This window comes from Oenanthe melanoleuca, chromosome Z, assembly GCF_029582105.1.
Source record: "Oenanthe melanoleuca isolate GR-GAL-2019-014 chromosome Z, OMel1.0, whole genome shotgun sequence".
Taxonomy (NCBI): Eukaryota; Metazoa; Chordata; class Aves; order Passeriformes; family Muscicapidae; genus Oenanthe; species Oenanthe melanoleuca.
The window spans coordinates 10,022,692-10,049,641 of record NC_079362.1 but is presented as its reverse complement, the minus strand read 5'-3'; the positions used below and the strand labels follow the sequence as shown (position 1 = coordinate 10,049,641).

Here is a 26,950-nt window from a genome sequence, read left to right as displayed (position 1 = left end):
GCTCTGCCACACCGATACCCGGGAGCTGCTTTCCTTGGCTGGGGGACCCGGAACCCCCCTGCCCCGACACCCTCCCACCTCCACCTCCACACATCCTGTTGGAGCACCGGGACCGACACTGCCCCAAGATCCGTGAGCAGCGTCTCTCCTCCACCCTTCCCATCCGGGACACAGCTGCCATCACCCCAGCGCCCCTCCAGCCACAGGGGATCACCGGGAGCTGGCCAGTGCTGCCTGCCAGCTGTGATGGTAACTGCACCGCAGGGAAAAGGTGCCCACAGCTGGAAGAACTGTTATACATATATACATATATACATATATACATATATACATATATACATATATACATATATACATATATACATATATATATATATACATATATACATATACACATATATACATATATACATATATACATATATACATATATATACACATATATACATATATACCAGTAAAGAACTGTTATTCCTACCTCCATATCTCTGCCTGAGAGCCCCCGATTCCAAAATTATAGCAATTTGGAGGGAAAGGAGTCTGCACTCTCCATCTCAGGGAGAAGCTCCTGCATTTCTTAGCAAATACCTGTCTTTCAAACCAAAACAGGAAAATATTAATTTTTAGCCAATGCTTACTTACCCTATGCAGTTAACCAGGATCACTCTTTGTTACTTTTCTGTTAATAACATGGTTGTTAGAATATAAAACAAGTCAATTCCTTGGGATTATGCCCCTGTTTCAACAGGATTGAAGGAATACTGAGTTTCTCAGCTTCGCACAGAAAAGCCTGGAAAGTAGAACTATACCTTTACAATACTGGATTGTAGCTTTTAAAATCTGAAACATTAGATCTTTATGATGGATTTTTCTGTTTTAGTATTACAATTAGTAGTAGTAATTTATTTTATCTTTTCCTATTATTTAACTGTTCTTATTTGAATCCATTGAGTTTCCTTTCCTCTTCTCCCTGAAGGAGTAACTGCCTGCATGGCATCAGTTGCTAGCTGGGGTTAAACCATGAGAGCAAAAATGACATTTTGTACATTTCCCATGCTATTTCAAGATCCTCCGTAGGCAAATGAAAAGCCAATTAAATAAAAAAAAAGTCAAATCACTTCCCATCTTTCATTAGAAACTTTATTGTATTAACCTACAGGTATGTGAAGTGAAGTAAAATATATGGTAGTGAGAGGGAGAATGATGAACATCAGTCATCTTTGGAAAATATATATATGTTCTCACAACTAAGCACTTTTCTTGTTACATCTAAGAAAAAAAAGCCAGGCATACTTGATAGGTTCTCTTTAAAAATATAATACAGTTCAATCATATCAAAGGGAAGTCTTGTGGGCAAAAGAACTGAAAAGTTATGTTCAGTGTTCTAGCACTAGTATGAGTGTATCAAAAGACAAGGTTTTCTCTACAGTAATTAATGAATATACACTCATTTGTTTTCAGTAATTTCAGATACTGTATATACAATCTTTATTATAAAGCATTTTTTGTCAAAACTAGCTCTGTGTTCTTCAGTCTGGGCTTTGGAGCTTCAGTGCAAGAATTATTATTTGGACAAATACTGGATAAAAAGTTGTTGTGTGTACATGAAAATCCAATCTCCTTAGAGTAACACATTCCTCACTTTTGATTTTATCCTAACTTCATTTCAATATGAACTTGAAGATTGTCTCAGCAGAATGTGTGAGCACAATGAAATCTTCCTTCCCATAACCTGTATGTGCATCTCCAACTAAAGTTAATGGAAGTTCTCTGGGTAAATCAAGGTAAGGAGAGCGTTGATGTGTAACAGCATGTTGTGATTAAAATCTTGCATATAGTAGAAATCTGTGAGGTTTGTTATGCTTCTAAGTGGCCTGAATTAATAATGCCTACAGTATTTAAAGCCTAAAGTTTATACTGACTACTTTGAATCCAGCTACTTGGTGCACCCTTTTATTGAATTGGCGACACATTGCTAGGCAAGAGCTACCGCCATTTTCAAGGCTGTATTTTGTCACTATTGTATTGTGAATATATAGAGGCAAGGCATCCCTTTCCCTTCCTGTCTGTGGCGAGGCCAACTCTCTGAGTGCTTGCTAAAATTGTTCCATCAACTGAGGCATTCAGCCTCCTCCACCCTACAGAATGCACCTGCAGAAGTATTTAAATTATGTGAAGGCCACAGTGGGATCTACAAGAAAAGTTGTCTGGCAGCCACAAGGATTGAGCTAGGGATCTGTGAAGCTGAGAGCAGAATGCACTCCAGGAAATAAATGTTCTGAGCGCCTCACCAGGAATCATTCTCTCAAGTTAATTCACAGGCCATTTGCTTGCCCTGCATATACTCAACATTGTTGTAGCTGACTACACAACAGGAGTTTTACCCTCATGCAGGGAAGGCAGACCTCACTCATGTGTACATTTAGAACACATAAAATAAGCAAATATTTTACAAATAAAGAAACTAATCTATTTTCATGAATATTTGTCTGAATATATCACTCGAGGATATGTGACATCCTGGAAATTTAAAAAAAACCCCAACATTTATTCAGCTCTTTTTTCCATGTTCAAAGAATTGTTTATATAATGAAATAATTTACTTAGTGGTCTTCAAAAAGACCAAGAAGTTTTTGTGAGCTCCCTATTGTTAAATGCAGCATTTTCTATTCATGGCTTTAGAGATTAAAGGTTTTATTTTAAAGTCTGTTTCACACAATACAAAAAAAGTACAGTACCAGTAGCTCTACATTTTATCTAGATGCATAGAAACTCAATCAGTACTTCATCTTAGACAGGGATTAAATGGCAACCAGCCTCAGAAATCTTCTAGCTAATATTGGTATTTTCCAAATCCAAAGATAATGGAATTCTTTATGCCAAGGATGTTACAGAAATGCCCAGGGAACTGCAAAACAGCCAATGTCCTTTTCCCCATCCATCAGTGACACACCAACCCTCAGGACAAGGTGCTACAGAGCACTGCCAGGACATGTTAAATGCTGGCACCTCACTCTTAGGTTCCTAAAAATATATTTTCACTGAAAGAGATGTCTAGTCTATAACAACAATGCTATTTTTAGATTTTGGACATGTTTGGGGAAAATTCTGTCCAGGATAGATACCTTGGTGAATTTAATTTCCACTGAATGGTGCAGCTCAAAATAGACCTTTTGGAAGGACTGAAAACCTCTTTTGGGAAAAAGGGGCTGTTTTGGGAAGATGGTCTCCATCCCCATGGTCAACAGAATAAATTAAACTTTAAGGAGAAATTTTTTTTTACTTTTCTTCTGTGTTCTTGTTGTCAACATTCTCAACAAAAAACACCTTGATTTTCTTCCCCTGAATGAATGAATTAATTAATTAATCTGAACTGTTACATATTTTGTAATCACCTCTGATAAACATCACTGTGAATTCTTACTTTGATCCTCTTGCTCTGCCTAGAGGTCCCTTGAACCAGACAAAATAAAGGCCAGTTGGCAAAAATGCAAAAAAAATGGATGCACATACTAGAATATTTTTGCAGTTACAACCTAGTTCACTAAAAACACAGACACACAGCATAAGAATGGAGACAGAAGTTCATGAAGGTAGGGGGTACATGTGTCACATTATTAGCAATGCAAAAGACCAGCTTAAGCATGTGTTTCCCTACATCAACTATAAAAAAGAAAAGGTGCCTTTTTAGCAAGTATGCACAGAGTTTTCTTAGTTACTTCAAAGAAAACAAAAGTCAGAACACTTTACTATCTTTATCCTATATTACAGTCATTATTACTACCTTTTTTATAAAATGTAAACCCTTCCTTGCAGTTAAGATTTACAGAAGTCATCACCTTTGTCCACTCCTTACATAATCAGTCCCTGGTGACAAAAATAAACTGATACAATTGACATATTAATTGAAGTAATAACTGATATGTTGTGGACCATTAGTTTGTGTGTGGCTGAAAAAGTGGTCAGAACTGCAACAAATGAAGCTGAACTGTAGCAAAATACTTGTTGAAGACTGGTGCTGGGTCTGCAGTACTGAGAGATCTTGAAGCATCCTGTAAATATTGATGTATGCAATTATTTTATCTCCAGAACTATTTAAGCCAAGTACATCCATCACCTGCAATGGACGGCAATGCCTGATGATGGATTTCCCGAACAACTGCAACACTATGCTTCCTTATCCCCATCACATCTTGTTTCTTATAATACGTCTTGACTAAAGATAAGAATGGAAGGTAAAATTTGGCAAGGCAGATTTCCTTATCCCAGTGGGTAAGTGGTGAATCAGATCACCTGTACAAAGTGGTATTTGGTAAATTGCACTGTCCTGGGAGTATTATTACTCTGGAACATGACAGACATGAAGCCTATACTTGAAGTCACTAAAATGTGATGTTATCAAGACTTATCTGCAAACTACTCTTTCTTAAGCCAGTATATTACAGTATAAATGTGTTGCATACCTGTTTCTAGAAAATGTACTGCTGTGAAAAAAAAAAAAAAAGAAGAATCAGGATCCCCAGAGTGTGGCATTTGTCCATCTGTCACTTGTAGGTGCAATACAGACCTCTTGGTGAGATTCTGCTGAAGGTACAGCAATTATCTCCCAGACAGATGAGGAGCCAAGAGAGATGGTAAACTAGAGAGGAAGGAGCACGACCATGCCGCTCTGCCCCTTGAGTGTCCCAGGGTTGTAGGCATCAGCTTCTTGCGGGGTCATTTGCTGCTGACCCCCTTTGTGGAGGGCGTGGGGCTCCCTCGGACAGGAAGCAGGTCATAGTGGCACGGAATGTGGCTATTTTTTGGGAGGTCGTAGGGATCCTGGCCAAAGCGCCCACTGCCACTTCCGAACGCACCCTGGACAATGCTCACCGTAGGCTCTGTGAGGAGAAAGAGCATATACTCAGCTTCAGGGAAAACACTGATACTTTATTTCAGTTTCTGCTGCACGAGGAAGATTCCTCATCATGCTGAGTCCTCAAATGTAGCTGTAGAAACTGTAGCTGTTTTTGCTTAGTGCTTGCAGCACGGTCCTGCCATGAATATCTTTACTGACAGAAATGAGACAGCATCTCTTCTTTCTGTGTCTTTAATTTCAGCAAATTAAATAAAACAAAACAACAACTTGAATTTGAGGGTTTTAATCAAGACTTGATAACAGTTCTTAAAAGAAGAATGGGTATGTTGATGGATTTCAGTGATCTCTGCTTGCACACAGGAAAGGAAAATATATCCTGTGACAGTGGACAGAATTTATTACAGCCCAGAGATGACCTGGATAGTTACCACTCCACAGGACCCAGAAGTTTTCTGTAACCACAGAAATACGGTAACTAGGTGGGACCCATATTAGTGGAATACTATGTCTGAGGGTGAAGATGTCATTTTTTTTCTGATCAACAGAAGGAAACAGAACTTTAACTCTGCCCTACATAACTCCAGCTGCATTTAGTCTCACCTAGTGCAGAACTCCACTGCAATCAAATGCTAAGCTTATCTCACACTATTGATTAAAGGAAAGCTTTCACACCAGGGAAATTCAGAGGTACCTGAACAGAGCTGAAGGTACTTCAAAACCCTGTTTGTGTGCATTACAGCAGAAGTGTAAATAATGCTGTTGTAACAGCTTTTGAGCAGAACACAGAATCTGAACATGTAATTCTGTTTTTCCAGTAATTTTCAGGTGTTTTGATGAAACTGAATCAAAGAATAAAAACCCCGGTACTCTTTGTTCTTAACCCCCAGCATGCAGAGGTAGATTTTGTACCTACCAACTTCATACACGTTCTTGCTGGCTGTGGCAGAGCCAGCGATCTCAGCATAGGGGGAGTCGCGACGTGCTGGGGACTTCATTTCCACGTAGCCACATTCTGAACTCTTTGGCACCAGAGCTGGTGGGTCTTTGATAGTAGCATAGGGGTTCTCAGAGCTGCTCAGCGAGCAATTACTTAAATTGTACTCTGAGTTCTTCACCAGATCTATAGAAAGAAAAACATGTTACTGTCTTGAGCACGCTGCATATTATGGACATTGCTATTAAAAAAAAGAAAAGGGTTTTCTTTCATGAGCTCTAAAAAGTCATTCAGAAGTGAATATTTAAATGGAAACCAGTCATAACACTTCAAAATTATTTACAGCAATCAATGAAAGCATCTCAACTCCTACTCTCCTTAATGGGCTTGATCTTGCCACCAGCAAATTACTGTGGCAAAATCCAAGCATCTTCAATTCTGGTTAAAAGTAGTTCCTAGCATTATATAGAGATAAGCTGTAGAATCAGTTTTTAACAAGCACTTCAGAACACTTTCTGCCCCTCTAGGTGCTGAACTCAGGACACTTGAAATAACTGATCTGCGACTGTTCCAAGAGCAATGTCTGGAAAAATGGCAGCATGATTTCTAGGGATGGCTTGGGTAGTGCAAAGTTTGAGTATTTGAGAACACTAAAAGCATAACGAGCAGCTTCTAAGTTTCTGTAAGGCAGGAGAAGTGGAAAGGAAACATCAGGTGGCTTGTGATGTCAGGATTTAACTGATGGATGAATAACTGATTTCAGACATGTAGCTGCTCATGCTGGGAAGCGATTTTGTGGTCTTTGTGGTACTTTGTTCTCTGTGTTTCTGTGTGACATATTGTGTTATTTAGCATGAGACTTCCTTAGCTCATTCCTGACTCCATATCCAACATGAGACTGACCTGGTGGACCTGTCAATGGATAGGTGCTCATGATTTTATGACTCATTTGAACTGGGTTTTCTTACATTTATGTAAGACTGCCAAATCCATCACTTAACCATGTTCCGAAGTGCCAAATATTCACATCTTTTAAATCCCCTCGGGGATGGTGACTCCCCCACTTCCCTGGGGAAACCTGGGCCATTGCTTGACAACCCTTTCAGGAAGGAATTCTTCCTGATATGCAACATCTAAATGTCTGTCTTGTTCTGAAGGGCCCAGAGCTGCCCCCAGGATTCGAAGTGTGGCCTCAGCAGTGCCAGCACAGTCCCTGCCCTGCTCCTGCTGCCACACCACAGCTGGGACAGCCCAGGGGCCACTGGCCTCTGGGCAACCTGGGTACCCCTGGGCTCGTGTCCAGCTGCTGTCACAGCACCTCCAGGGCCTGTCCCAGCTTTCCAGCCACTTCTCCCCTAGCCTGGAACTGCAGGAGTTTGCTGTGACCCGAGGGCAGGAAAACAACAGGTGCAAGAAATCACTCTGTCAGTTTAACTGTGCCCTATTATACACAAGGGTACAAACCAGCTGTCTTCTGTCTGTGTGTTTAACTCAACAGTCATATGGACTTTGCTACACCTTTTCCACTGTTTGGCTACCCAGGCTCCCTTGGCATGCCCTGATCAGGTACCACAAACAGTGACACACATCGGGGGGGTCTTATATAAATATACAAAGTCTTGTGAGACTTATATAAATATATAAATATAAAGTCTTGTGAGACTTCTGCATAATTCAGAAGATCAAAGTATCAGACCACTAGCCTGAATTTTGGAAGCTTTTCCTTTTTGTCTGTGTCTCTGTATTTTGATACTTTTTCCAAGGGCCTGCAGTGCATGTGGTGAAGGTTTGTGGTCATGCAGTTGGAACTGTCTCTGTTTTAAAGCCTTTCAGCAGAGGCAACATGTGTTCTGCAATCTAGAACTGAGCTGTGCTGTGACTCAAGCATGACAGAAAACATTTGATTCCCGTGACACACAGGGGACTTGGCTTGGTTTGTGGTTTTGTTTTTCAGTAAAAAAAAAAAAAAAAAACCAACAACTTCCCTTCAAAAAAGATAAAAAACCCACACCAGCAAACAAACCAACCATGCATTGATTTAGTGTCTCTGAAAAATTAAATCTAGAATTATTTTTATATTCTCTTCACCTAGAAACCATGAGTAATTCAGAAAAATAAAAGGCATGTTTATGTAATTTCATCTAAATATGTGGGGGTTAAATTGTTGGTTGGATGGTCACTGGACAGACTCAGAAGCTTTCTGTTCTTCAGGTTTGTCGTTTATTATAAGAGCGTGGGTGTAAGAGAAAGTGTAGAACATGGAGAGTAAGAAATAAGAGCAAAGGGGTAAGAGAGAGAGGTTATAGCAAAAAGGGTAAGAGCGTAATTTCCCGTTTACAATACAATAAGTATTCTTCTATGATGAAATTCTAATTTCCAATAACCAATCTAATACAATATACTAATTTCCTAATATTTGCATACAACCTATAGGAACTACTAAATTACCATGTTTTATGGCTTTCTCATCTGTAACCCTTATCTTCAGACCTTTCCTGCCTGGCTTGGGACAGGATGTCTGTTGGTTCTTTGGTATTTGTGGCATTTGGTATCATCTAAAGAATGGAAGAGGCCTCAAACCTTCAAATGACTGTTTTCAGTCTCTATGTCAAAATATGCTAACATCTCTATTTCATCTATTGTTTCAGAACTACTTGCTAGGCACTCATAAGGTTTCTTTATTTCCTTCCCAACATAAATACATCAGGAAAAACCTCACCTTTCAGGGACTTCCCCACATATCCCCTATCAAGTCCAAAAGCACCTGAGGAGAAAATGATACAAAAACCAGAGTAGCTTTAAAATCAAAGAAAACAAAAGTAATTAGACATCAGCTTGTAAATGTTTAGGAATTGCCTTGGTACTCATTTCTTCCCTTGCTGAATAATTCTTTCATAAGGAATGCGGAACTGCCTAGGATGGGGGTATAGAAGCACTTGTAATCTTGGCTTGCACATTTTCCAACAGGAACAGGGGAGGTGGGTTATAGGGGACAACTAAATTATAAGGTTTGACCTCGCATAACACCAGTTACTCACCCTTGAATAATCCTAGTAAGTGTTGTTGGCCTACAGCTTTTTGTTTTTTGTTTTTGTTTTTTTTTCCTGGATAAACCCTCCCTACCAGAATGGCATCCCACCTTGACCTGAAAATCTCAAGGTGTGCAGAGTTCACCCTAATTCCCAATGCTCTGCTTCCAAATTTAATTCCTCCCAAATCAGTGTCACCCTGTTCCAGCCCCAGTGGCCTGAACACCTTGCACCTGAATTTACAATTCTGCAATTACCTGTTACACAGATTTCTCTCAATAAATGTAAACAGCAGTGTGTAACAGCTGTCCTCAGAGACCTTGCACTTTCCTGATTACTGAGCTATTCAAATAGCTTTGATTGATATTGTGGAGAGCTAATTTTTAAATTAGACTTATTGTGGTACTATGCTAGAAGCATTATAAAAGCCAAAAATTATTTTATCTATGCACTATCTAAACCAATTTAGTACTTTTCAAGAGGGAAGTGATATTATTTAAGGAGAATTAAACGTAATTAATTTTATTCCTATCCCATCTTTATTTATTAGATCCCATGTCACCTGTCCTTTTGTTTTCACAAGTTTGATGCTCAAGTCTCCAAGTAACTCTATTTGATTTTCTAGGAAACAGACACAGTATCATCATTCATCCAAGTCCTCTGGAATTTCCCTGTTGCTCAAGATGTCCTGCCTTGGGCTAACCACAGCACATGTCTCTGAGGAGCATTTAGTATGAGTTCAAATACTCTTAAGAAAACACAAAACTGAATATTGAGCATGATGACTGAAATCCTTTCCTGAAAAAAAAATACCAACCCAAACAAAACCCAAACCAAACACAGCAGATCTGAGCCTGAACTGTGGTTTCACCAAGGCTGGGGAAGAGTAGGGAAAAAAACAACAGTGCTGCATACTGTTGTTCTGAAACCCAGAGTTTGATATGTGTAAGTACCAGAAATTAAGGTAATTAAATTTCCTTAATTGTACTGCCACTGAACTTCCTTTTAAAGGCTTTCACTGGTCAGTGCAATCCAGCCTATCTAGAATGCATGAGAGTGGAAAATGATGAAAAGACAGAATAAAGCAGCATACAGCAACTCTCACCGCCTCCTGGTAATTTCTCTTCTTAAAGACAGTGTTCTGTCTTTTAGCAAACAGGAGGCTTATCTGGAAGATGCACTATTTATACCTGAAGTGGCTCAGGTAATGGAAAAATACTTTTTAAACCACTGATCGCATTTTGTAGTGATTTAAAAAAAGAAAAATAATATATGCAACCTTTCATTTATTTGGTAAGAATTTGTAATTTTGTTCAAACAGACACTGTAAAAAGCCCGTTTTTTGGTGAAACTAATTAATAAGCAAATCTTTCAATAAAGATGAGATATTTTTCAAATCATGTCTGCACTGGGCATCAAAAACTGTTCCACCATTCCTCACAAGGAGTCACATTTTTACCTCTTCCCGCCTTAACGGATGCATCCCACATACAATGAATAACATTCATATTCTCCTCCTTGTTTTTCCTTTTTTTTTTTTTTTTAATTACCAAGCTCATTGAGGTAGCCACCATGTTTCCAGTCTGCTGGTAGTGTTCCTGTGTAGTCCATGACAGCACTTCTTTTTCCAGGCTCTATATTCTTCAGGTTCACAAACAGCTGGCTGGTTTTTGCCTATTTCAAAGAAAAGGGAGGTAATAAAACTGAAATTGCAAGGAAGACGCTGAATTTCCAGGTGATAATCAGGAAGAACAAAAATAAGAGCCAGATAGGAGGAGAGATTAGGGAACAATGTAAAAGAAACTAAAGCCCGTCAGAGAAGTTTCCATGTTCTCCTGCTTTACCTTTGCCAAGGTCAGTCTCTCCACGTTGGTGACATGAGGTGGGCTCGCGCACTGAGTTAGAGTATGGTAACTGGGGTTAGAGAAATAGTGGCTGTTGACATTTCCACCATTGGTGTGAGGGATGGTTTCTGAAGAGGAAAAAGAAAGGAAAATGCACAAAAGAAAATAACATGGAATTTCTTTCTTAAGGTATGTTTTTGAGAGTCCTGCATTGATTTCTGAATCTAACCTAGAGTTTCTAAAAAAAAAAAACCCAACAAACACAAAACCAAATATCTTTTATTCATTCCAAGGAATTAGGGATACAGGGCAGGAAGTTACAAGTTCATGTCCTCGCTTGCAGCAAGGAGCATTCTCAAGTGTAACCTGCTAACTTAACTCCTCTCTCCTGTGGTCCCTTGCTCTGTTTATCCTTTCTAGCCATCATTACAGTCACTTGTACCATCAAGTCTGTATCAACATTTTCTAGTGCTTTAAGAACACCAAGACCTTCGCTGATTTGCTTTTTCTTAACTCTGACAAGTCCTCCTGCTGCCTTCTTCAGCTGCTGCTTTCCTTAACAGTGGTGTTCAGAAGGCACAATTGCCTAAAGCTTCATGTACCCACTGAATCCCAACTCACAGGCACTTTAATAGATCAAAAATTCCTGTTGGTTTCATTGCTCCTTCCCTTAATTAGTTTCAAAGGTTTTGCTGTTTGTTTCTCTGCAGAATCTTGCCACTGATAGTGCAAAATCCTGATTTTTTACACTCTTTCTCTATTCAAGCTGTTGGCATTGAATTTAAAGTCCCCTGTAGAAACCAGATTTTGCCACACTCCAACTGTATATAAAAGCAGGCACAGAGGATAGAAATTACCATGTTTAATGCAGAAAAAAAAGTTTGGGGGTGCAAAATGTTGTACAGGAAAGCGAGGTACATGGTCACTTTTCTTTACAATTAACACATTTTGCCAGGGTGCACCACCTCCATGGTGTTCAAAAGCAGAATATGTGAATTCAAGCACTGTTAGAGGCAGATCTGAGCATCAAGAGATGGAGGAAAAAACCCAAGTGTTCTGAACATCACAAACCTGAGATGGAGTAATCTGCATTGATGACCCTCATAGCAGGGGTGTAGGTCACGGTGGGCATGTGCGTCTCCTTCCCTTTCTGCTTCTGCCTGTAAATGATGAACAGCACCAGCAGGAAAAGCACAACCAAGACAAGAATGATGATGCCAGCTATGGCTCCTATCTGGTAGGTGTCAGCAGGGAGGGCAGTGCTGGTGCGGCTCAGGCTGTTCAGGTTTCCTACTATAATTACACCAGCTGGAATAGAAGAGGAAAGGAAAATCAGTGGCATAAACCCAGAGGGTTCATGTGTTAGTAGCAGGAGAAAAAATTTCACTTCTAAATCTAATGTATACAGTAATAATGCCAGAATAGAACTCTGCCAGAAACCAATTGTAAATTTAAGGAAAAACACTTAGAATCTTCACAGAAAGGAAAAACACTCAGAATCTTCACAGGAAAGAGATGTTGAAAAGTTAGAACATTCTTTGGACAAAAGTACAGGGCAGGTAAAGCCGATGCACCATCAGCACCTTTGAGCAGCACAGCCCTGTAACTTCATGCAAATCTACACTCCAGTTACTTTGCTCCAGTTAATTATCACTGAGGCATCTAATTTCAAGCCTCCAAAACTTACATGAATTAAGAGCATGGGCTACCCAAATACACCTATCCGATTCATTTAGTGAACGATACAGAGATGGTGTTTAATAGGTGAATCCAGTTTCTGTGTGAAAAGATGACATTAAATCTATTAAAAAAGATTTAAAAAATAAATCATTAAATCTTTGGGCTTTACCTTGATCACACCTCGCCCCTTTCCAGCCTGGGCTGCAGTAGCAGGTCCCTGTGATGTGGTCACAGGTGGAGTTGTTCAGGCAGTCACAGATCTGGCGGCATCCATACCCGTATGTGCCCTGGGGACATTCTGCACAGAACAAAAGCAAGAAGAAACTCATTAAAGGCTTTGGAGTTACAGGCCTGCAGCACCACAGAGTCCAACCCTGAACGTTCCTGTCTGTGGTCAGCAGGTGGCAATGTGTCATCAGCATCGGATCTCCCCTGGAAATGCTCCTAAGAGGAGTGTGCAGGAGATAGAGAAATTGTATTTAGATGTGTATTCATCCTTCACCTGCAATATCACTAAGGCAGTTCAGGGCGGAATGAAGGGAAAAAAGGATAAAAAGGATAGAAGAAAGCAGTGAAGAAATGGGCAAGGTGTGAATAAAGAAATAGCAGACACCTAGTGCCTGAAAAATCTTGTTATCATACAGGTGAGGCCAGACACCTGGACGGTGTCCTGTGGTGTGGTAGATGTGCTGATGTAAAACAGCAGAAAAGGCCCTAATAGTTAGTCTAAAATGCACCAGACATTTACAGAGAAATAAAACTACTGCCCTTAGCAGAGTCGGCAAATGAAAAATGCTAAATTATGGAGAATAAGGTAACTGGGAAAGTTGTACTTAATAATTTGTATTACTTGGATACAATACTTAATTACTGATCAAAGTGTCTCCTACCCCATGTAAGTATCTTGGTAGAGAGCAATCCTATACTGATAAATTATTTTATACTGTCACCTCTTGGTACTATATGGCCTGTCACATTATAGTGGTTCTGATGGTTTGAGCAAGTGTAGTATTTCTTCACTCTTTCTGAAATTTCTCAGGAGTCCTGAAACTACATTTACTTCTTTTTTCTTTTTCAAAAGAATCTAGCTCATCTTTCATGCATTCCTAATTTGGAATAATTTAAAAAATAAAGTAACACAATGGTGCCAGAGAATGGTCTTGTAGTCTTGAGAAATTCCAACTCAAGTGAAAAACTTCATGTTTATGTTACATCTTCCTTCTCTTGATTACACTCAATAAAACAAGTTTGTAAGTACTGAGGTAAATGGGTGGGCAAAACCCATTATGTCATAATGTATTTTGGCATTTCAAGATCTGAATTAGAATGAATACCAAAACATTTAGCTTAACATTGTAGATCATTATTATCAACTTGTAGGATAAGACACAAAATCCACAAAATCTAGAGTTAGATTAGCCAAATTATTCAATGTGATGTTTTGACATCAAGAGACCATCTTAAAAAGTTATCTTTTCCTGAGCATTAGTGATGTTTTGAGGAGAAACACAGATGTCATCAGAATGCACAAATTTGGGAGCACAGCTCTGTAAAGTCATCAAAGGTTGGACAAACAGTCCTCTGCTCAAGAGCCTGAGGACAATGTACAACATTCTTTTAACGTTGTACAACATTACAGATAAAATAATGCACCAGTGATGTCAGTGGTGTTATCCCTGATCTTCCTGAGGAGAGAGCCACACACATGTGCAAACAAAATGCCACCTACAATGCTTTTACAAACCAGCTGCGATGTAAATCCACACTGCCAAGATTAATTTCATCCACGAACACTGATGCGTTAGTTCTTATCTCCAGTTTTTCAACTATTAGCTGTCACTGTGGTTTGTACTAATGGATAAATTTTGTTGCTTTCACAGAATGATAATGACAATTCCTTGGATTAATTTTGCTGTTTTTACATGATGGAGTAATTCGGTGTTCCTTTAGCATTATGCCTGAAGCAACTAAAACACAGTGCAAAGAAACAGACACCGCAATCCTAACAACTTAATCCTGTTGGGTTTTAAACTGTTTGGGAAAGCCTGTGACCAGCTCTGTGCTCATCAGAACCGCTCCTGGAGGCCAGTGGCTGTGTTCCAAGGCAGGGAAAGGGGTGTGCTCACTGTGCTCGCAGTGCCGCCCCATGAAGCCCGTCCGGCAGGTGCACTGCCCGCTGATGTGGTCGCAGTCAGCTCCATTCTGGCACTGGCAGATCAAGGCACAGTCCTTCCCAAAATATCCCAGGGGACATCCTGCAACACAAGCAGAGGGAGGGGGGAGGGGTGAAACAGCTGCTCTGGGAGTGGAAGACAAACACTCTCGTTCAGTCTGTTACTGAGGGCTCGCTCCTGCAGCTCCAGAAATGGAGAGTTCTGTCAGCACAAGGGACCAAGACCTGCCTTGTCTGAAGTGGTTTAAAACACACATCAGGCAAAAATGAGGTTGGGAAATGGTGCTGGCAAAGGTTTTATCAGAGATTCTGAAAACAGGAGGGAAAGCTCCTTGAAGAAATGAGCTTCAATAGAGATTTGTGGGAGGAGGAAGAGGACACTTTGGGAGACTGCCCATTAGTCAGTGAACCTCTGGACGTGTTTCCTTCATAGTTTATACTGAAGGATTAAAAAAGTCAAAAACACAACACATTGTACCTGAGCTACTCACAAAGAAACCATTTAACTATGAAGAAGACACACCACTGCAAAGAGATCATTATTCACCAGCAGGAAGCAAAAAAAAACCCTGATAGCTGACAGCTGAACCAGCATAGTGAATATCTCCCAGAACTGCATCCATATGGTCCTGCAATGTATGTGTTATTTCTTGCCACTATGATATTACTCATCTGAAACAGCAAAGTTCTGATTTTATGAAAAACATGTATTTGAACACTGAATGTAAAACAGCAGTCTTATTCTTCTTGAGGTCAAACACAGGGGTTTTGGCCAGGATCACAGCCAGTGAGGCAACTTGAATTGAAGGTAAAGCAAACTGAAAGCGTAATACAAAAAAGATTAGAAGTCAACTTTACCCATATTTATTTCTAACAAATGTTTATTTCTCAAACTTTGTATGAACTTTTAACAAGCATGTGATGAATGCCACATACCTACGCTCAGTCACTGCACAGCTATTTTACTTTAATAAAAAGTTCTTGGGGGGGAAAATATCAGTATTAATGTATTATTAAATGAAGGAAACTCCAAAAGGAATGATGATGTTATAGTCTAGTGAAATCATCTTTCAAGGTTCTAAATAAAAACAGCTTCTGTATCAGTACTTGAATTTCAGCTTCAAACTGTTCTGGAGGGTAATTCTGTCACTAATGTTCAGATTAAGAATGAACACAAAATTCACTTACTCTGTGTGCAGTAAAGGCCAGTCCAGCCTGGGGTGCACTTGCACTCCCCATCATAGGCACTGCAGAAAGCTCCATTGTGGCAGTTGCACGTGTGGATACAGTTTGGTCCCCAGTGGGAAGGTGGGCAAGCTGCAACAACCCAGAGCAATTAATTAACCTCAAATGACAAAGGTTCCTTGATGCACATGAATAGAGCTGCTTCCATTCACACATGAGCACTGCTTTGTTTGGTGTTCACTGTTTTTCTCTCAAGTTCATGTTTTGGGCTGCTCTGTTCTGAGCTAACAGCCACAGATTTATTCATTCATTTCAGATAAGGCATCATTTTGCTTCAGGTAAAAAGTGCTGAAAAATATTAAATGTGTGAAAAATTCATACTTGATAGTCAGTAAATAGGACATTCATAGCAGCTTTCTCATAGAGAAAGCCATTAAGTTTCCTTTCTTCACTTATTTTTTACTCTGCAAACAGTCAAGGTGATACAGCTTTTAAAGCTCAAAAAGTGAAGGAAGAGAAAGTTGAAACTCCTATATAGCCTAGAACTTTAGAGCCAATACCAAGCCTGCTTCTTGTGCTTCCATTGTTAAATTTCATGTATTTGCCTAAATATAATAATAGATAATAATAAACAGAATAATGATATAACCAGGTCTGTACCTTAATCTGGTCAACTCAGATGCTTCCATGGGTTCAATCATCAATATATTGTTTCTAAACACCAAGTAATTATCCCCAGAAAGGAGATTATTTTGTTCATAATGATGTCGACTCATTATGAGACAGAATTTACTGGTTGCTTTGGAAATGTCATGATGGATGAATATGATGCTACACGCTGCCACTACAACTGTGAAGTGGTTCCAAAATACTAATTACTATACAGAGACAGCAAAAGATAATTTTCTTCATGGTAGAATATCACTAAGTGAAGAGGGTACTCTAAGAATAGATCCTTTCTGTTGAGTAGGATTCTCATATTTTCCCTTTAATAAAGAAAGCAGTACTTTAAATAGTATTTGGTATTTTAAAAATAAATAGTAAAATAAATAATTATTTAGTACTTTAAAAACAGTTTTATGGAAGTGTCAGTTTTACATAAGAGAGAAGAAACAGGTCAGACACTGAAGCCTTGGTTTTATTCCTGTGTAAATTTAAAAGTATTGTTTTGCACTGATCTGGTTGACTGAGACCAATAAAATTCTTGAATCCTTTACAGATTTGTGTATAAGTGGGCTGTACTTTTCCAAAGTATTGCCTTTTTTCCCAAATTTCAGTTCATTAAAAATTATATTACGACAAATTGAAAAAACAGCACTAAGTTTATTTTTTTATTACTTTCACTTCAGTTGTGCCTTGTAATTATTTTTTATTGTTGTTTTGTGTTTGAAATTAGTTGTCAGCTAAGAAGGAATGTAAATCACATACAGGCAAAAGGTTAGAAGTTTAAAAAAGGTCACTGGTTCTGAAAGAAATTAATGGAATCATTATTTTCCATGTGAACGAAAGGCCTTTATACAAAGCAAATAAACTTCCTCTGTTATGGTCTGTGAGCACAGCCTCAATAAACACTTCCATTCATATTGCTGGCACCATTTTCTTGATATTGATTCAGTAAGTAACTCCCTCCTCCTCCTAAATACCCCTATTCTGCTACTCTCCCAGCTACCTACTTATTTTACTGTAAAAATAGGGACCTTTGTAGCCACTGGCTTCCACAGGAATGGGCCCAAGATTTATTTTAGTATCATACTGGGCTGTGCATGCTAATCACTTCACAGAATTTATCCAGGAAAGTTGTTTTTCAGGTTCTTTTCCCAAACTGGCTAGATGGTACCCTGCACTTGTGCAGAGCCTGTTAACCTAAACCAGTCAAACCGTAAATCATATAAACCAATGAGCCATGCTATTAAAAAATGCACCTCCCTGAAAACCCCAGCACTATGTCTGGTGTTTCAGGGCATGGAGCTTTTATTCACATAAGTGGGTTGACTGAAATTCTGGCATGTGTATGTTTCAGACCGTGTGGATTTTAGCACCTTATGGGATTGGATATGCTTCTTGGGAGAGTTTTCCTTAAAACAATTGTTTCCTCTGATTAATAAATTGCATAGACCCATCCAGGCATATGGGGAGTGACTACTTACTAAAGTAACTTCACAAAAAATAGTAAAATTAGGATCTTCCCTTCTCCTTTTTAAATCAGTAACGAAGAGTCCAATGAGTTCAGCACACGAAGACAATACTCACTGAATGAGGCTGAATGACACTAAACATGTCTATCTGTGAAAACACTTTTAAGAGGAAGAAAGAGGAAAATCCATCACAGGGTTACAAGCACTTAAAAAAAGAAGGCATAGTGAAAAAATTTTTAACAAAATATTCAAATGCTTAGTGAGGACAAGGATGGTTGTGCAGCCAGAGCACTAACCTGTGCCTGAGAAAATTTCAGCTTTGTTTTTGGCCTGGCCAGAGAAGTTTAGGGTCTCTCCATTATTTATCATAAAGTCCTAATTTCTGACTTAAGACAGTGTTTCTTTACAGGGGAAAAAAAAAAAAAAAAAAGGTATTTTAAATAACTAGACTCTGATAATTTGTTCTAAAATTAAAGGGGAAAAAAAAACCCTGGTACTTACGCTGAGAGCAGTCACTACCAATCCACCCAGGGTAGCACTGACAGGATCTATCAATAGGATTACAAGTCCCATTATTGGTGCAGGTGCATATTCCAGCACAGTTCTTCCCAAATCTGCCACTGGGACATACTGAAAAGGCATTGTCAGAATTAGAATTCCTTAGTGATCCAAACAAGATTTAATTTTCTTCATTTCAGGTGAACACAACCAGTATTTGGATCAAGAGAGGTATTTCTTGGTATAAGGATAAAGTGAGGAATTATAAATTATGGTGAGCACAATATCCATATTCACTACACAAATAATGCAATGGAGAGTACAGAGGGTTTCATACTGAAGGATGAAAAGATTCCTGATTTATAAACTGAACATTCCACAACAGAAAGTATCTTCGGTTTTACAGCTCCCAAGTGATGGAATGGAAATCATTCCAGAACTTGGTGAGTGCATCCCATAGCGCCTTTCTGGCCAGCTGTACCTTCATTGCAGAGGGCTCCAGTGAATCCAGGCAGGCAGTCACACAGGCCAGTGATGTGGTGGCAGGGGCCACTGCTGTGCACGCACTGGGGGCAGGTCTGGCTGCAGCGGTGTCCGTAGAATCCCGGTGAGCAGACTGGAACCAGAGAGAACAAACTGTCACTGCTGTTGTTCTGCCATCAGCTACCCTGCAGGGCACCTCCTCCTGGCTTAGAACTGGCTCTGCTTTCCGGCCCTGGTGGTGGTCGTTGTCATTTGTGCAGCTCAGTGATTTACACTCCCAAACCAAGATCTGCTCCCACTCCTCAAGGATTTGGTGAATTCTGGCTCATCACGACTTTGCTTACATTCCATTACATGTCAAGCCACCCTGAACTTGGATAATGTTTGGAATGCATACATACTTTATTTGGCTTAACAAGGACATCTTTTGAAGCACATCTGAAGTAACAGAGAGAATAGTTTTATCTCTAGATGAATAAGGTCATCTTAGACCTTAATTCCTGACGTGTTTCCTAACTTGGAATTCAACTAGCCATAACTTCATTGGAAAAAAAGCACAGATGTTTTCCAATCAACCTTTCACATGGTACAGACTCACTCTAACTTTCAGAGAACCTGAGACAAGAAATACAGAGCTATCCAGTTAATTGTGATGCTAAAAGCACAAGTTTCTCAAAAAGAAAGAAAGGGGAGAAAAAAAGGCTGCTTCTCCTTCTTTGTTCATCTAATCGCTTTTGGCATTTACTTCCTGATAAACTAGAATATTAGGTAACAGATCAAGAGAAATACCTGAACTGCTGCAATTAGCATGACAAAACTACCTTGAAATTTTTTCAATATTTCAATTTCATTCAAGATTTAGTCTTTTAATTACACATTTGATATAAGTTATATGGCCAGGATCTCTCCAGAGAGATTAACTTCTCCAAGTGAAATAGTGCCAAAAGGTCTTCCTGTTTACTGAAAAGGCAGTTTCTGACCAGGATCCAAACTATTTGTATGACCTTTGTCTTCCCAGCCTGCAGATCCTGCCTCAGAGGGGCACTGGACTGGGAGCCTCTTGTCCAGGTTATAGGCACAGTTCCAAAACACAAGAGAATATTTTTACATGGCAATGTTACACTTTGGATGCACTGATTGACTGTAGGGTCCTTTAGAGATTAGATAGTGAGAATAATTACTGCTCACAGTCAGATATGCCCAAGGAATACTAATGCCACACTGAGGTGTTATTTAGCAGTGCCATGTCACAGCCTTCAGCTTGAAATTTTTGCCATTCCTGAACTGATAGAACTTCACCTTCCTCTGGTTCTCCTACTCCCTGACAGTGACCATTTGAGGTCATCTCCTGCCTTCTAAGCTTCTTTTGGAAGAGCCAGAAGCATCATTGATGCTTAACCCATTGATTGTCCTTAACCCACCTGCTCCTGGATCCTGTTTCTGGGAGACCTACTCTGGAAACTGGGCTCCTCTGCAGTTCCAGACAACTCATATTTCTCTCCCCTGAATACCTTTCCCCCACAGCTTCAGTGATTCATCCTGAATACAGCTGGACTGCTGGCAAACTGTGACAAATCTTGGGAGGGCAGACTTATTATTTACCTCCCTGATTCTGGCATGATTTTCCTTAGTTCATCTGTATCTCTCTTTGTTCAAGTTGTATTTTTTGAGACAAGTTTTTCAAAAGGAACCATGGGTACATTTGACATCTCTACTTACTGTGGGGTCTGATCCCACTGACTACTCTTACAAAACAAGTGTTAAAACTCCAAATATTAACTAAGCTATTGGTCCCTAGCAGACTCAACGGGAAGGCTTTTAGTTTCTGAAACTCAAGCTTGTTTTATATATCTATATTACAAACTTAACACTCATCAATCACGTTTGAAAATTACTTAGAGTAGTATCCCCTAAGAGATTTCTTGGAAAGTCATATTCATAACAGTGCCACAGAATAGACAGTGAATAAAAGAAAAGCTGTACTATAACAAAAAGAGCACTTCTAGGTGGAAACATTCATTCATTTAGGTAACCCTTTATTTTCCTGAATATTCATGTATTTTGACAAAATGTCCAATCAAGGGGTGTTTCTTAGTCTTTCACTCTACAATTAGGAAAGCATTATAATGTTGTATGTTATGTTTTCCAAGCATCCGAGGGAGAAACAGATTTTTCAAGCATTTCTGTTATCCTTACTTCTCTGGCAAGTGGTGCCTCTGTATCCTGGTGCACATTCACAGATCCCATCATCTGGAGAGCAGGATGCTCCATTTTTGCAGTAACAAGGCAAGGAGCAATTTGGACCCCACTGTCCCTCAGCACACACACTGTCACAGTGAATACCTGCAACCATGAACAAACAAAACATCTGTGAAGACCTCTTGCACACAATTAGGTTAAATCTTTGCTTCTCAAAGGGCTAAACTTGAAAACACAGCTCTCACAACCTGTTTATCAAAACATCACTAACATCATGAAAGTACAACAAGATAAACTCGCATCTCTGTTCCTGCCTTCTCCAGAACAGTGAATTTTCCCCAAATTACAGTTTTCATGGGAGGTACATAAATGGCTTTTGCTTCCTCCATAATAGCTGTTTCAAAACAACAGATTTTTGGTTTCAGATTTTATGTCTGGGAAATGCGTCACTGAAGGTATTGCAGGAACTTTTCCTTCTGAGAATTCTTTGTGTCTGACATAATTTGTGTATAATAATGGGGTGCAGGACATGGAATGATTTCTAATTAGTGTGAGCTGATTACTGCTCAGCCTCGTACAGAACAGAAAAATGCAGTGCACAAAAGGGTTTCCAAACACACCATGTGAGCATTCCAAAATGCTCAGCTGCCACAACGTTAAGGATGCTGGTCAGTCAGTGCTTTGTTTAACCTGCTTTGGTGTAAAATTGATTGTAAAATAGCCACAACCTGAGTCTCTACACATAGATCATTATACAAACCCCCCATTACAATCATCCAATCACAGTTTGTTTGCTGTCTTCTTTTGTTTGTTTGTTTGTCATTTTCTTCACAATGCACCAACATTAAATATAGTTTTCCTGCTTTTTAAGAAGCACTGTGCACGTCAAATGCCAGCAGGCACCACTGTGGAACTCAGACCGTATTGTGTCTGCAGCACTTTGCATCAGCAATTAAGTTTTATTGTAATGCCTCTACTGAATGAACCCTCCAGTAAGGGAAAAGTGGACTGGATCCAACCATAAGCATGTCTTGCTTTGTAAGAATTTCCAGCAAAATATGCCACAGGTTCAATGACTGCCAGAGTCCTAAAAAAAGCAAAACAGTTTTACATGTTATAAGGAAAAAAAAAAGAATATTTTAACTTTGAAAGCCAAGACCTACTGCTTGTAAAAATCCTGAAAAATAACTACATGGTTTACTGATAGATCAGACTAAGAGCTGATTCCTCAACACCCCCAGCATGTGCCTTGCAAAGCTGCCCATATCAGAAGACCGACTCTCTAATTAGAGAAAAGGAGGAACTCCTTTGAACTGTTTTTCTCTGCAGGACAATCAACAGACTGAAGAATCAAATACATGTTTCAACAGACTGCACCAACCTGTGCCAGCAAGACAGAACACTTGACTTTAAAAATCCAGATACTGACAATACACAGGCCACCTCAAAACTCTGACTGCACAATAATCATTAGTACGCACCTAAAACAAACCTACTGTCAGAAAATAAAAGGCTGGTTACATTACTCCTTTTTCACTTTCTGCCTGCCTAGACAATATCATTCTCCTGTCTCCATATACATTTGAGAGGCAGTGCTGACTTGTTTCTCAGCAGTCTGGTTCAATCTTTTAATTAACTTATTTATGGATAAGCAAATTAAAGAGAGAGGTCTGATTTTAAGAAATGCTGGTGCACAGGAGTAGTATGACATCACTGCATTTTAATTCATTTTTATGAATTAAACAAGAAACAAGACCACTTCTTCCAGCTGCTGCTTTGCTTGGTGTTCCCAAACTTGAGAATTTGGGTTTCTAAGTCTGTGAAAACACAGGCAGAGCATCTCAGGGCTGAACCCTGTGTCCATGTGAGGGTTATCTGCCATATCACACATAGCTGCACTCGGTGCACCCTGCTGCAGAAAAGACATTTTTCACAGCCTCAATGGGTGTCAGCGGTGCCCAGTGTATAATGGTCACTATTAACAAGCCAGTGGTTGCCAAGAGCTACCAAAGTGCATTATCTGAGATTATGTAGACCAGTGACATACAATAACACCAGGCTCAATTATACTGCCTTGATCAGTGCACAGAGGATGCTTTATGACAGCAGAGTGTCCGAGGGTGATGCGGGCATGCTAGGATGGGGAAGACAATGGGTCCCATGCTGCACAGAGCCACAGGGCTTAAAACAGCCAGCAACTACCATTAAAAATGAGAAAATGGGGGGAAAGGCTCCTTCATTACACATCAGGGAAACTGAAAAACATCCCTTAAGGAAACTGAAAAAAACCTGCCCTTTAACTCCCACTTCCACCCCTTACACAGAGGTGAAGAATGGCATCACTCTACCTAGCAAATAAACTGTGGACACCAAATGCCACTGAGTAACAATGATAACAATATAAGACACTGCAAGACTTCTGAACATGATTCTGTTTCACTGTATGTATTCACTCTTGATCACTAGGAAAATCCATTTAACTTCTCTGAGTGTAGCAAGGCAGAAATCATTCAGTCATTTACTGCATCTCTACATATTAAAACAGTTTTCAGTCTCACTATTTATTTATTTAGGTAAGTTCACAAGGCACTTAAAAATAACTAGTTGAGTTTTGCATCTTACAGTTGCAAAAACCAAATGCATATTTTTGAGAAAGAACAGGTTAGAAATATTAAAGAGATATAAAAAGATTTTAAAAAATAATTTCTAGAGTGATGCTTTTTATGAAACTTCAGTGAAGAAAGCTACACTTTGATAGAAAAGCCAGAAATTATTCAGGAAAAAGACGCATTTTTACTAGAACTTGCAAAGCAAGATTAGCTTTTACAACAGTGTTACCAGCTGGTTGATGATTGCCACAGTTTTGTGCAAGTATTAATCTCTTACACAATAAAATTGTTTTTATTAAGTTTTCATGTTGGTTCTGATACTGATAAGGGTATCTGCGAGAAAATGTTTTTGCCAGAGCTATGGACAAAGAGCTCTTTGATGGCCTTCACAAGTTGCTAGGCAATAGCTGAATGGTCACGATAAACTTCAGCTAAGCTGCTCTGAAGAAATGCTCGTGCATTTAATGCCCAGTGCTTTATGCTGGGGGCCTCACATCCAAATCAGCATTCCCCCGGCATTCGTAATTGCATGAATGAAGTGAAGAATTCTTTAGGGATACCACTCCTTCTGTCCAAGCTAGCAGAGTATTTGCATACTCCCTATGCTGTATTTTTAAGTTGAGACTCAGTGATCCACCCAAGTCAGATCAACAAAGAGCTAATTTGTTTCAGCATTTGAAGGGCGGAGGGTGGGGGGGGTATTACCAATTCTTTCTTACTATCTTCCCTGGCAAATTTACTATTGGAAAAGGTGTTGTTTTCCAGCTTATTGTGTTGCCATTAGTCTGACAAAAGGTTATCCAAACTTCAATAAGAATTGTTTTTTCTTCATAAAGAACATGTACTTGCTGTGCAATTTATGTTAACACACAAGGAACTTCCCAGTATAATCCCTCAGCATTAAAACCTATTTATATACTGGTGTACTTCCCATGTGTCAGTGTAAAATTGGCATGGTGCAGCCCAAACTAAAGAAGGAACAAGACCTTCAAAGGCTGGAGGAATCTTGGTGTCATTAAAGCTAATGATGCTTTCCCCTTATGGTCCAAGAGCTCACCCTTCATATTTGAGAAAAACTAACACTTCTGTTCAAGGCAGTTGCAACTGCTGAAGGTGAGAATTACCTTCCTAATTCTGTCAAATAATGGATGTGCAGCCCGAAGAAGGGGAGTTGGTGGAAAGTGTCACAGGCACTATCTATAAGTACGTACCCTACTATCTTTGAGGGAGGGAGATACCTTGCTCCACTGCTGAAGGTAGCCAAAGGAATTAATTAAAATTTGTCCCAAACTGAAGAGCTAATGAGAGGATCACAGATTTTTCTGTAGAAGTTCAGATTTCAGCTGCTTCACTGCAGCAGCAGGAGAGTCTGTGGCTGCAAGTTTTGGTAGGAAGTTAGCTAGAAAAGACCATCAACAAGAACATCTGAGTTTGAAGGCAAACATCCTTATCTGCAAATTTTAGTGGCAGAATACCTTTTGAGGTATTTCTAGTACCCTCCTGAAGGCCACACTTTCACTACATACTGCTATCTACTCCAGAGCTTCTTTTCATCTATCAATCTCTAGGTAGCCACCATGAAATAACACTTCTCCATTTTTTAACTTCTTTGTAGGCAGAAAACAGATACACTTAATCACTGATTTAAAGCTAATTTTTTAAAGGGTGGTATTTCTTCCACATAAAGGTCCACCACAGCACACAGAGAACAGACATAGAACAGACATAGTGAAGTCCAGATGTAGGGTAGCACCAAACCTCCTACTTGAGAATTCCTCTCTCCAAGTTTGAAAAGCAAATTTGCCATTTATCATGAGAAAGTGCTAAGAGTGCAGCTCACTGAGTATTTCTCCCACGGAAGTCTCGTACCTCAGGAGGCATGGGGAAACTGGTGGCAGTGGAGGGAAAACCATGTTTTTACAAGACAATCTTGACTTGAGTGCACTGGTGCTACAGCAGCAGCTCATCTTTGCTCCAAAGGTGAGCAAGACCCACGACAGAACTCTTCCAATTCTATTTTTTTTTTTTTTTTTTTTTTTTTTTTTTTTTTTTTGCTTTTTTGCTTTGTAGGAGGAGGAAACATGCATACTCATGGAAAGCTGAGGGTCAAGGCAGAGATGCAGCCACCCAGCAGACCTGGGTGTTTCCACCAGGGGAGTGAGGTGTCATGTGGCAGATCTCCCCTTTATATTCCACCAACAAATGTGCCTCTCAGAAATACAGTCAGAGGCACATGGAAAGACACAGAAACAACACATCTGGTGATGGGTGAGCTGAGTGGTGCCAGCAGGTGTCCACACAGAAAAAGTCACTGACATCCCTCCTGCTGCAGCCAAAGGGTCAATGCTATGCCTGCTGGTGAAATGTGGGCTGGTATTACTGCATCTGTCTTTTCCACAAACCACTGTCATTGTTTTGGTACAGATAGCAGACTAATGGTATTTCATAACCCCTGTAATCACATAGCCTTTAAATCGATTTTGAGAGTAACAAATGTCGCGCCATCCTGACGTGACATCTCATGGCAAATGCAAAGGTGGAGCTGCACCAGTGGAGGCAGAGCAGTGATGTGTGATCAGGACACCCACTGCAATTACACTCATAAACTGGAGGGAAAAAAAGCTTTTGTCATTTTAATTAATTAATCAGACTGCTTTAACTAATTTAATTGATTAATGCTTTAATGCAAAACCTCAGTTTTGCAAGAATGTGAATTCCCTAATCTTTCACGAAGTTTGGGAGAAATTAATTTTGACAGCTGCTTGCAGAACAGATAAGATTAAGAGATGAAACATTCATGGTGCTTGCTGGTTTGCTTGTTCAGGGAAGTGTTAGATGTACATTTTTAATGAAAGCTAACCCAAAGCTTTGGTATAATTTAATAGGAGAATTATCATTATCTATCAGGAGAGTATATTTTCTGTGTGTTTCTTCTGTTTTCTATTTTAATAGTTCTCACTCTTTTCCACTTACTAGCTACTGAGAAATTAAACAGAATTTTCCCTCTAAGTTAAAAAGAAGTTATTTTTAAGATACAGTGAAAATGTCAAGGGGTGAGAGAGTCTGGGGCAGACATCATCCTCTGTGTGGGCGGATGTTTCTCATTTGTGCCATCCTGTCATGTGGCTCCTGGATCTTGACGGAATGGTCAGACTGCCAGGAAAAAAACATCACTCTTAACTCTTCCTTTCCTACACAGAATTACTCTGCTGCACAGGGAAAATAAGATCAAACTACAAAAGAACATAGGACTTCTAACAGGACTCCTGTAAACTTAATTCTCTTTTGTTTAGGATGAAACAGAACCCAAATGAAAACCAGCA

At 39.6% G+C, this 26,950-nt stretch overlaps 1 protein-coding gene across 1 annotated transcript in view; it reads right to left on the bottom strand.

The window, feature by feature from the left end:
- Positions 1-534: 534 nt before the first annotated feature.
- Positions 535-26,950, bottom strand: part of MEGF10 (multiple EGF like domains 10) — an 86,238-nt gene continuing 59,822 nt past the window's right edge. The window contains exons 14-25 of the mRNA XM_056514393.1: positions 21,016-21,162; positions 18,818-18,952; positions 18,340-18,468; positions 15,707-15,835; positions 14,472-14,600; positions 12,515-12,643; positions 11,737-11,973; positions 10,666-10,793; positions 10,372-10,495; positions 8,512-8,556; positions 5,772-5,978; positions 535-4,880 (exon numbers count right to left, since the gene is read on the bottom strand). Coding sequence (XP_056370368.1) covers positions 4,717-4,880; positions 5,772-5,978; positions 8,512-8,556; positions 10,372-10,495; positions 10,666-10,793; positions 11,737-11,973; positions 12,515-12,643; positions 14,472-14,600; positions 15,707-15,835; positions 18,340-18,468; positions 18,818-18,952; positions 21,016-21,162 — 1,703 coding nt within the window. The 3' untranslated portion in view covers positions 535-4,716. The remainder of the gene's footprint in view (positions 4,881-5,771; positions 5,979-8,511; positions 8,557-10,371; positions 10,496-10,665; positions 10,794-11,736; positions 11,974-12,514; positions 12,644-14,471; positions 14,601-15,706; positions 15,836-18,339; positions 18,469-18,817; positions 18,953-21,015; positions 21,163-26,950) is intronic.